This window comes from Hippocampus guttulatus, chromosome 12, assembly GCF_054856545.1.
Source record: "Hippocampus guttulatus isolate MCC_2025c chromosome 12, RoL_Hgut_1.0, whole genome shotgun sequence".
Classification (NCBI taxonomy): Eukaryota; Metazoa; Chordata; class Actinopteri; order Syngnathiformes; family Syngnathidae; genus Hippocampus; species Hippocampus guttulatus.
In genome coordinates, this window is record NC_141272.1 from 15,084,219 (window position 1) to 15,096,544 (window position 12,326).

General features: G+C 42.7%; 1 protein-coding gene across 7 annotated transcripts in view; it reads left to right on the forward strand.

The window, feature by feature from the left end:
* synrg (synergin, gamma) overlaps positions 1-12,326 on the forward strand; it is a 35,868-nt gene that overhangs the window by 22,656 nt on the left and 886 nt on the right. For 4 of the 7 annotated variants that reach the window (XM_086126202.1, XM_086126205.1, XM_086126206.1 and 1 more), the window contains 7 exons: positions 489-652; positions 737-790; positions 2,116-2,212; positions 2,278-2,426; positions 7,797-7,907; positions 7,999-8,037; positions 10,947-10,979. In XM_086126202.1, coding sequence (XP_085982328.1) covers positions 489-652; positions 737-790; positions 2,116-2,212; positions 2,278-2,426; positions 7,797-7,907; positions 7,999-8,037; positions 10,947-10,979 — 647 coding nt within the window. The remainder of the gene's footprint in view (positions 1-488; positions 653-736; positions 791-2,115; positions 2,213-2,277; positions 2,427-7,796; positions 7,908-7,998; positions 8,038-10,946; positions 10,980-12,326) is intronic. The other 3 variants (XM_086126204.1, XM_086126208.1, XM_086126203.1) reach the window with 2 other exon arrangements.

Genomic DNA, 12,326 nt, shown 5'->3' on the forward strand with positions numbered 1-12,326 from the left:
AGGGGGCTGGTGCTGATGGTACTGGTGGTCGTCGTATTGACTGAGCCAGCGCAACCTGCTCACATGCCTCACTTGGCATAGTCTGCTTTCTTGTGGTGACCTGCCAGTATTTGCGGGCAAATGAATTAGAGAGAGAGATGGAGAGAGGGAGGTGTGTGTAAAAATGTGTGTACAAATATTAATCATTCCATCTGTATTTTATTCATTCATTATATCGGGATTGGCCTAAAAAAATTATATTTTGTGGTTAATAGTTACTAGTTCGGTCTGTAACATGTCAGAAAATAGTCAAAAACGTGGGTCATTGTTTTCCAAAGTCAAAGTAGATGTTTACAAAAGTCCTCCTACTATTAAACAGAGCGAGATTCAGTGGCGGAAGTGTCCGAAGCTCCTAAAATGTCCCATTTTTGCTTGCACCACAAAGCCACAATTATCACCCTAATCAAAATACTGTATCCGTTTAAAGTTCTCCCCTGTCCGATCTTCAGGCTCCCACAAGCGCAGTCACAGCCTGGGAGAAAAGGAGATCGCCCGCCTGCCCGCATCGCTGCCTCCCGAGCAGCCCTTCCGAGACCGATCCAGCACCTTGAGCGAGAAGCCCACCTTGCCCATCATCCGGGACAAGTACAAGGATCTGACGGGGGAAGTGGAGGTGAACCTCAGGCCCACTATTACAACCACTAAATATCACATTTTCTGAAAAGACTCTGAAATACACCACTCTGTGATGTCGCAGGAGAGCGAGCGCTATGCTTACGAGTGGCAGAGGTGTTTGGAAAGTGCTCTTGAGGTTTGTACTGATTCAACACCCATGTCAATTTCATTTACAACAGGGTACACCTATGTGGAAAAATAACTCCTTATTGTCCTCTAAATGGTGTCTAGGCCATGTGGGGCTGAACCATTTTGAAAACTAATTACGGTGTTTTCCCTCGCTTTTGCGATTTAAGATGTGATTTTTTTTAAATTTATATTTTTCTCAACGTCCACTTCCCAAACACAAACACTAAATGAATTTGCATTGCAACAAATTTATTATACATCAATGTTTTGACCTTACGGATTGGGCTTTGGCGAATCTAAGGGCAACTGAGTCCATCCATCCATCCATTTTCCGAACCGCTTGATCCTCACTAGGGTCGCGGGGGGTGCTGGAGCCTATCGGCAACTGAGTCATGAATCAATATTAAAAATGAGATCTCTATACCAATTAGATTTGCTAACTTACTCAACACTTGGACTTGCAGTTTTTTTAAACGCTCAAGTCAGTCATGATTTAGATTACATGATTTACAACAATAACGCAAACAAATCTCTGACTTTATCACTTCAACTTTTCATGAAATATGGAACTTCTTAACCATTCAACTTATCTAGACACTATATAAGCACGTGTAAAATATACATACATGAATAAAAAATAAAGAGACCAAAACTGACCAAAATGTTTTTTTTCTTTTTGCATTCTGCTACATCGCAGTGTCACTTTGAATTTGATTAAATGCCCGAGTCCCAAATGTTATCCACCTGGGCTTTTGCCCGTGTTAATAGGAGCTCCTCCTCTCACTTCAATATAGCTCCTTAGCAACAAATGGTGCTTTTTTTCCCCCTACTTTTCAATTCGACACTATGCATAGTTTTAACATTCAATTAAAATGTGCGTTCAAATCAAATGTATTGCACACAAGTCTCAGGCAAATTTTACCAAAATGTTTTTGAAAACAGCAGTTCAACAAGATTAAATTGCCAGTGCATCGTACTTGACAATTTAAGACACCTGAGCTGTGTGACCAAATTCACTGGATTTCAAACAGGTTTAGACATCTGTTAACATTTTGTAACAAATTTAGACAGCTGTTAACATTTTGTACAGTTTGAACAGAAGCGGAATTATTCAAGTGATTCTTTCGCCTACCACTAGAGGGCGCCTGCGCACCACTAGTGTTCCACTTACAAGAACGACTGCTTTCATGCTCATGTGTTGGACACTGTGTACTCAGAAGAAAAGTACAATATAATTTTTCAACCTTAAAGTAATAAACATTTTTTGAAGCTGCTTTTCAAAATAAATGCGAGGTAGCCTAATGGCCTATCTTTATATGACCCACCACGAAGGTCATCACCAAAGCCAACAACACGCTGAACGGCATCAGCAGCTCCTCTGTGTGCACCGAGGTCATCCAGTCTGCTCAGGGGATGGAGTATCTGCTGGGTAAGCACGCACACGCACGCCTTTCACACGCTAGAGCATGTACGCTAATGACGAGTATGCGTCAGGTGTGGTGGAAGTGTACCGCGTGACCAGGCGGGTGGAGCTGGGCGTCAAGGCGACGGCGGTGTGCTCGGAGAAGCTTCAGCAGCTGCTGAAGGACATCAGCCGCGTGTGGAACAATCTCATGAGTTTCATGTCGCTGGCCAAGCTGGTGGTGAGTGAGACACGCCGACATCGCGTTGCACATACGCACACTGCAGTTTAGCGACGGTTTTCCTGACTTGAAAAGCAACGTCGAGACGCAAATTGGAATTGGAATTCACCATAAGGTGGCTTTCAGACTTCCCCAGTTTTGCTCCGAAAAGGTGGAGATTTTCCATTGGACTTCATATTAATGGTCACCTATTATGTAGATGTTATGCTGTTCCAGATGCAAATATAGTTTTGCAAATGAACTGAAATCAGACTACGGTACATGCAAACGACAAAATCGGCGCTCGTTGACTGGGTGGTCAATGACAGGGTGGACATTTTTGATGTGAGCATTTTTTTTAACAAACTGTGGAGCTTCACTCAGTGACACAAGTCAGTTAGCAAATTTAATGTATACTGTACTGTTTAATCAGATTTTTATTATTTTTTTAATCATTTGAAATTTCTCCTTGACTGGGTGGACACCATCCAACTGCACACATGATATGATGAAAATTGCGAAACATCGGTGTAAATATTCTGCAACTAGCCACTGTTTCATCCTCTGTCGAGACGAAAGATGAAACAAAATGGTGGCTGTGATGTCACTGAAAACACTAGAGGATTTCTTCAAGGGGTACTAATGACAGGATGGACAGCAACTTCAGCGACACATGCAAAATGTGTGGACGCGCTGTTATTAGTGGGGCGAGTGTCCGAGACATGCAAAAAAAAATTTGCATACATCCGCAGGGGGAAGAAAGTGTGGAATTAACGTCATGTTTGTCAGAGATTTACATTGTTGTGCTCATGCGTGCAAACATTCGGCCACTTTTACGGATTTTATGATTCCGCAGCATTTTCAAGATGACCGCGTGATTGTGACGACCAGAGATGAAAGTCCTCCGGATTTTCCCGGAATTCCGGGTTTTTCAAATTTTTATGAAAATCTCTCCGGAGAATTGAGGAAAAATTGCCTCAAATTAATCTGCATATTAGTTGACAACATTGAACGAAGACGCGTTTGAGTTCGTTGTTTTGCTTTCACGAGCGTAGCCATGTTGAGACACTAACACTAGGAACAGTGAAGAGATTTTCGTCTTGGGTGTCTTGAAAGGAGCTTATAAATAAAATGTATTATTATTATTATTATAAACACACTCGCTAAACCCCAGTGGAACGAATAAAAGACACCGTGGACAAGACAGTTGTCGTTAAAAAATATATTTGGACAAAAAGGGAAACACACAGATTGGCAGAAAAACGTGTCCGTCCGACTTCGAGTGTCGTCTCGGCTAGCTTAGCTTAGCTGTTGTCGTGTGTGACGTTGTTGCGTCGGTGCTGATTGGTTGAAATCAAAAGACGAGCTTGCGTACATGTTCGCGCTGAAGCACGCACAGCAGAGGGCAGCGGGCTATCTACTGCCGAGGCTCGCTTAGCTTGAGTGGCGTCGCCACAACAGTAGTACCCTCGCCTCGCATTCTCATGGCCTCGCCATATCTCGGAGATTTCGAAATTTTGGCAAGAACGGAAGCCACAAAGGGTGCACGTGTGCACACAAAAGGAAGATTAATCATTGAATGTTGAGTACCGTATTTTCACGACCATTCGACGCACCGTATGGTTGGGCGCAGTCTCATTAATGGGTGCCATTTCTGTATTTTACACATAGACAAAACGCACTGTATTATTGGGCGCAATTTTAAAGTGGTAAAACGTACGCCAGCTTAAACATACGGCATTCATGCGCGCACGCTAAAAACACGTTAGCTTGTAGCATACGGTAGCATGCCAAGACATACAGATACAAGCTAAAAACACGTTTTTAAAAAGGCAACGAAGCAAAACGGCGTTCCGTTGTATTTTATTTAGCCATCGTACAATGTACTCACGTTTTTCGATCAATCATCACCCAGAAATCCATCAAAGTCCTCATCCTCTGTATCAGAATTGAACAATTGTGCAAGTACCGGTAATCCATCAAAAACGCCGTGTTCCCTCTTGTTGTCAGTCACTCTCATTGCCATGTGGCTCCACAGAAATGATGCCGGCTTTGCCAAAAACTCGAACAACAGTGCAAGCAGACACGTTCGTCCAAGCAGCCACAATCCATTCGCAAATTGTGGCGTAACTCGCCCGGCGCTGCCTCTCACTCTTTGTAAAGTTGTGTTTGCCATCGATCATTCATTGTTCCCATGCCGTTCGCAACTTTACTTTGAACGCCCGGTTGATGCCGATGTCCAGCGGTTGGAGTTATTTAGTCAAGCCTCCGGGAATAACGGCAAGCTCAGAGTTCATTTGCTTGACTTGGTTTTTCACCGCTGCTGTGAGATGGGCACGCATGCCAAAAGCATAACCGATGGCTTGAAGTTTGAACTGAGCTTCGTAGGCGTGTCTCTTTGTAGAATTTATTTTCGGGGGTTCTTAGAAACCAAAACCGAAGTTGTTTTGCAACAATGCACATAGCCACACTCTATACAGGTGTTGGTACCTGCTTGTAGCGTCCCTTTAGCGTCCACTTACACGCCCACCCTTCACTCATTGGCGGACTGCTTCCCCGCATGCCTGTCACTCACGTCTGCCTTTTCTCTCTCTTTCTCTCCATATATGTATGTATACACGCCCACCCTTCACTGATTGGCCGACTTCTTTGCCGCATGCCTGTCCACAGTCACTTCTGCCTTTTCTCTATATAAACAGCGTGTCGGCTGTCAGTCAGGTTTTGGAACTCAGCGCATAGACAAGACGCTCCGCATCATAAGGCGTCCTGTCCATTTTGGAGAAAATTTTAGACTTTTAATGGCGCCTTATAGTCGTGAAAATACGGTATTTGAATAGCGTTTTGTGTAAACTAATTCATGCGTGATACATATATATATATATATATATATATATATATATATATATATTAGAGCTGTCAAACGATTAAAATATTTAATCTAATTAAAAATGCAACTGTCATAATTAACTCAAATTCGCTAAAAATTTATCGTGATTACTCACGCATTTTTTATCGTTTCTGAATTTCCTTTTATATTTTTTGTCCTATTTTTCCCCATTTTAATGCTCTCATCAACATGGAATCATGAATCAGTTTTCTATGTGCAAAATGCAAATATTTACTGAAATAACAATTTCGATTTTCAATTTTACATGAACATTTTTCACTTGGAGCAGTTATTCACACATAATCTCTCACACAATATTACTGTCCATCAACAACAGTGAAAAAAATATTTTGTCACACAACAGCTGCCTTAACAGCTCTTTTTATGGAATCAAAACAGAGCAATGGTGTATTTATAGAGCAATGTAACATCCGCTTGTGACGTGTGCCGCGTTAATCTCGCGAGAATTTTTTTTAACCCATTAAAATTCATTTAAATTAATGCCAATAAATAAATAAATAAATATATATATATATATATACTCCCCCCCCCCCCCCCCTCCAGAATTTTCAGAAAAGTCAACTTTCATCTCTGGATGACGACACCATCGGGACTTGATAGTCACATTTGACCTGTCGAATTAATTGACTTTTCTTTTGTTGGGATCAATATGTTCATTGAAGAAAATTGACAACGCTAAAACATCTTTGAATACAGCTCAAAAAAAGCTTTGCTTGTCTGTCTTTATGAAGACCTGATACTGCCGGTCATAAAGTGAAATATCACAAGATTGGATTTGATCAAGATGACTTGCCCACGAGAAAATGACTCCGGACTTGCTTAAGGCTCGAAAGTTGAGACTCGACGCTTGCACGTGTGGGATTCAATGCCAAATCTCGGTCCGATTGACACACGCCTCCAATTCAGACACTCGCCCACACACACGCTGCCAAACGGACCGGCACCGATGCCGCGTCGTCCCAGCGATGAGGCTGCCGATTACATAAATGGAATGTTAGTAAATGAGACTGTGGTCCCGCTCCATTATCTCCGCATCGATCGGCGATTGATTTGGTTTGCGGTGCGGCTGCCGCCCATGTTCACGACAGCGGGGATGACAAGAAAGGCGTGGATTTATTTCAGTCGACAGGCCAAAATGAAGCTTTTTGTGTGTGTGTGTGTGTGTGTGTGTGTGTGTGTGTGTGTGTGTGTGTGTGTGTGTGTGTGTGTGTGTGTAGCCTTTGCAATTTCAAAATTGCATTTGACTACAGAGCAATGTTGATTTGAATTCCAATAATGTCAAGCGTGACTTTAAGCCTCGAATTGTATGTATTTTTTGTGCACCTCAAATTAATACACCAAAAACAAGCCTGAGAAAGCAAAATTTTGATTTCCAGATATACATCTGCTGTTTGACATGCCGTTCGTCATTCCCTTTGTGAACCGCATCATCTTTTTTCACCTTTGCGGCACACTTTGTACTACCTCCCGCCAAGTCCTCTGCCTATGCCAGCGGTCCCCAACCTTTTTTGCCCCATGGACCGGTTTAACATCAGACAATATTTTCAGGGACCGGCCTTTAAGTTGTGACGGATAAATACAACAAAATAATATGATATGACCCGCATGAAAACGGTGGTATTTTCGAAACATAATAAAAAACACGAATCATGACATGAGGAATGTCCTATCTGACCGCAACACTCTCTGGTCACTATGGTCACGTTTAAACGTGCCTTCAAAATAAGATGCACCACAAATAAAAAATGCATGAAAAATATTACTCACCGTCGCTGCATATTACGCAAAGTGGGCTTGGTGTGTGGGAATCTCCCGTTGAGATCCGTATTTTAAGTAGGACTCCTGATGTCTGTCTTGTCTGACTGTCTATTACCTCATTCACTCCCAAAGACGTTTTTAAACGTCTTTTCAGACTTGGTCTAGAATTGGCTGGTAGTGAATGAGTTAAATACAATACAATACATCCATTTATATAGCGCTTTCACAACAGCAGCAGCTGTAACAAAGCGCTTAACAAATTTAGCCTTCTTTTTCTTGAACGTCATAGGCTCCTCTTCTGTCTCCTGGCTAGACTTTTTTCCCCTTCCCAAAGATACTTTCCAGAGACGTTTGTTTTTTTTTTTACTCATTTAGCTAGCTCCTGGGTTTCATTTTAGCGGTAACCGATCATGTGACCGAGAAGCGCTCCTTAACCTGCGTCAAGAGTAACACACTGTAGACGGATGTTACGGAGAATCCGCCAACTTTTCAAAATAAAATATCTTTCAGATTCTGAAATAAATACGACGGAAGTAATGCAAGTCATTTATTCTTTCTGTGCGGCCTGGTACCAAATGACCCACGGACCGGTATGGGTCCGCGGCCCGGGGGTTGGGGACCCCTGTCCTATGCCATTCGTATGCATACCCTGTCACGGCTTTTGGCCGTCACTGATCCCGATGATGAGACATATATGCAAGTGGGGTTTTTTTTTTCTTGCGCAGCCTGACGAAAGCTCTCTGGATTTCTCCACCTGCATTCTGCGGCACGGCATCAAGAACGCCAAGGAGTTGGCCTGCGGTGTCTGCCTCCTCAACGTCGACTCCCGCAGCAAGGTTTGAACGCAACACGTGAACGCGTCTACCCGTGCACCGAGGGTTGTTGTGTGTGTTGCGACTTTTCTCTGACTGCGGAACATGTTTCCAGATCAAAGAGACAAGGACACTTGGACGCCTTCTTAAACGAGTATGAGAAATGTCATTGTGCTCTGCCTCTGGTGCTGTCTGGTGGGGGTGGCGGTGTTGGCTGGGCTGTTCCTCATGCTTGGTGTGTTGGGGCTGAAGTGACACTTATTCAACCTCTCTCCAATTATTACTCAGTGTGTGGCTCAGTTGAGTGTCGATCTGCCCCGTATTAGTGAACACATTTTACAATAATTAGCCCCCAAAACCAGCAACATGAAAGTCAATAGATGGGACTGTCATCTGTCGACTCCCCCCCCCCCCCCCCCCCCAAGAAAAAAAGTCTCAAGACGACCCACAAAAAAGTCTTGAAAAGCCATGCCCGTAAAGCAGTGGTGTCAAGCTCATTTCACATTGTGGGCTGCATACGGCCTTGGTAGATGTCAAGTGGGCTGGACCATAAACATTAGACCATATTCTGCTATAAATAACCAAAATATCATGCCTTTCCTTTGTTTTGGTATCGTGACGCACAATAACATTGGGAAAATGTTGACATTTAATGAACATATCTTTTACCTAACAGTTCATGAAACACCTGAGATTTCCTTAGACAAATGTGCAATTTACTTTTATCATTCACATATATACATTGCAAATGATCGCACTAATTGTACAAAGGCACAAAACTTTGACAAGTAATTGGCATTGAAAAATATAGGCATGCATTTTAAGATTAAACAAGATTTATAAATAAAATGATTTTTAAAACCATTTACAGATGTGCATATAAAAATCTAAATTTAATTCCTGCCACCACTTTACAAACTAAAGAGAAAAGTGTGGCCCCTAACGGATAATACATGAATTGCATCTTATTAAAAATATTCATTCCGTGTCTTTTATGCAATTTTTCATTTTTAAATTATCCCGTGAGCCTGATCGAACCTCCTCGGGGTCGGTTATGGCCCGCGGGCCGTATGTTTGACACAGTGACAATAAGCCAGCCATTTTGCTTCCAAGCCGCCATTTCAGAGTCATTGGGGTCTTTTCCAAGGCGCCTTGATAGGAGTTCATTCAACTCGATGACTTCTCTCATCAAATCTGTCACTTGAAAGTCTTCTCTGCTACACTGTATAAATGTCAAGTCAAGTCTCTCACGGCAGCAGTCGGAGAAATTCAAAGATTTGACATCGCTCCTTAGTAACTGTTGCTACGTTAGCGATTGAGCAGTCAGGGTTTGGCGGGGTGCTTTTAGCGCACAATCGATGTGGGTCATTGTTGTCTGTTCACTCTGTGCTGGAGGACTGACGCTAGAAAGGTGAAGAGAGAGAGCCAAAGCACACTTGTCCACTTTGGCTCCTTTGTGTGGATTCTTGAAGGTTTCAACATACTTGGAGAAATAAGACTGTTGTAATTTCACCTTCGTGTCCAATCATGCAGGCTTGATGTTACCAGGTTCTTTATTTATTTCATTGCCTCTTGGCCAATTTAGATCGTCCACCAAAAAGTTGTAATACTGGGAATTCAGGTGAAAGTTCTGGAAGATCCTAAAATGCAGCGCAAGCACCTCTCGCGATTAGCAGCCAAATCCTTTTGTAAATCGACGAAATCTGTCAACGCCTGAGGCTGGGACCCAACCGATGGGAATTTTCGGAGGCAGATGCAGATTTCAATATTTGTCAGAATAAAGTGACGACAACTGATTAATTGGCTGATTAATTATATGTATGTTTATATAATACAATTACAAAAAAATTAAATGGTCCCTTCGCACTTACAGGAATAACGATATCAATCACAGGCAGGACATATGACTGTTTTACAAAACGTCCTTAATTTAATTTTTAACTTTTCAACAGAGAGAAAATTCTGCAAAAAATCATTTTTGGTGGGCTGTTTTTTTTGTTTTTGTTTTTGTCTTGCCCATCATGAACCCGTGTTACAAAAACATATGTTGAATATCCTTAGAAGTCTTGCTTGTCTTCTTCCTTCGTTTAGTATGATCTTGCTTTCATAATGGCTGCGCAGAGCTCACCAAGTAGTTCTCGGTTTGAGGGTGTGTGAACAAATGCACGTCAATTAGGGTCGGGCAGAACCCTTCTAGGTTCCAATTGGTTCCTGCTAATAGTCACCACAGATGGCATTGGAAAATTAACGGAAACAACTCAATCGGGAATATAAAGAGACTGTGTGACACCATATACAAGGCTCATCGGCACTGTCGGCTTTTGGGAAAGTTGAATGCTTTTAGGTGCGCCTTATAGTGCGGAAAATACGGTAATACATGAATAGCTTGCAATTGTTAAAGTTCAACTTTGTTTGGCATTGTCTAAACTTTTGATGTCGAATGTTTCGCTGTTTGTTGTGGTCGCAGTTGCCGCGGTGTTCATTCTTTCGTATGAGCTGAATGGCATATGTTTAAAAAAAAAAAAAAAAGGTTTGTTTAAAATGCCGCCATTTTGGGCCACAGCAATCGGCAAAACGGGCAGCGAAATCCTGATTTGTTAATGAGACACACAAGATGGATGGTTGACGCCGCGCTGGCTTATTAGCGTCCCCTCTTGCACTCATTCGTCTTATTGTCATGGTACGTGATTATTTCATCAAATGGAACAGGAGCGTCCTCGGGCTCATCTTGCCACCTGATTGGATCTCACGCTGGCAGCTGAGCAACAGCTCCTTGCAAAGATGGATTCAGACTTTCCCGATTTGCCATTTTCAAAGCGTGGCCAGCAAAAGTTTCGGCGGCCAAATAAGTTGCATTTAACTTACTAAACTTCAATGCAGTTACTTTTAAAAGAACATTGGGGGAGTGGCGGGGCAACTTTATATAGTGAGCCATATGCTGCTTCACCAAGTCTAAAGACGAGCTTTCTGGTTGTGTTTGTGCTGCTGCTGTGAGGCTCCATCTTTGCATCTTGTTGTTTCCTTCTTCGTCCCGTTCAAGTGTTATCTGTGTTCTGATTGCAGGCGTTGACTCCAGAAAGTGTTCGGCGCTCCACGGTAAATATTGATGAGTTATTGATGAGACAGATTCATTGCTTCATCTATGCAACACATGTCAGATTGCTGGTTTCAACCCCAATAAGAAACCCAAAACTTTCCTTCATACCTGAAGCTGAAACTCTCCCCCTCGTTCAAAATCCTACTTGCACCTCTGACTAAAAAGGCTAAAACCCCAAACCTAATTTGAAACCCGAACCCAAGCTGTAAACGTTAACTTGAAATCGCAACGCTTGTTTGAAATCCTCACTTGAACACCAACTCCTGATTGAAAACCTTTAAACCCTGCTTTGAAATCCTAATTTGAAACTAGGAAGAATTTTGAAACATTTTTTCTTTGTCCTTTGTGACACTATGGAAACGCTGTTTGCACAACTAATGGATGGTCTTGGGACAAGGTGAAGCAGCATCCATCAATCCATGCATCCATTTTTCGATCCACTTACCTCACAAGGGTCGCGGGGTTTCTGGAGCCTATTCCAGCTATCTTTGGGCAGTAGGCTGGGGACACCCTGAACCGGCTGCCAGCCAATCGCAGGGCACACAGAGACGAACAACCATGCACGCCCACACCTAGGGACAATTTGGACTGTTCAATCGGCCTGCCTTGCATGTTTTTGGAATGTGGGAGGAAATCGGAGTACCCGGAGAAAACCCACGCAGGCACGGGTAGCACGTGCAAACTCCACACATGTAGGCCGGAGCCGGAATTGAACCCGGTACCTCTGCATTGTGATGTCGACCACCAGGCCACCTGCGAAGTAACTTATGACTCATGACCCAGTTAGTCATCACTGGAGATCTCAATATTTGTTAATCAGTATGACAGCAGGTGCTGTGAAAATCTTGATAGATCAATTGAGTTGCTTGGTCAGCCCAATTTTCAAAATGCATTTTCAAGACATATTAAAAATAGTTTCATTGACATCTTTAGTAGTTTCAAAGTACAACCTCGCTGACACGTATAGCTTGGACTCTAATTTCCGGGAACGGGTGTTGAACAGTCTCGCTAGTACTAAAAAAGTACAACGTGACCTCGCCGTCAGAAATGAAATTTGACATGTTTTAAGAACTGCTACTTTGCAGCGCCAAAGTAGCTGGTGCCTTTTTGGTATGTGCAAGGCAAGCGAGAAAGACAGAAAGCAAATGGCCATGAAAGAAGAGGCACAGTGTGAAACTTGGAAGTACCGTATTTTCCGCACTATAAGGCGCTTTGGAGTATAAGGCGCACCTTCAACGAATGGCCTGTTTTAAAACTGTTTTCATATATAGGGCGCATCACATTTGTAAGGCGCATAGAACAGAAGCTACAATAGTAGCTGCAGTTGCGTTATGCGTCCACTAAAG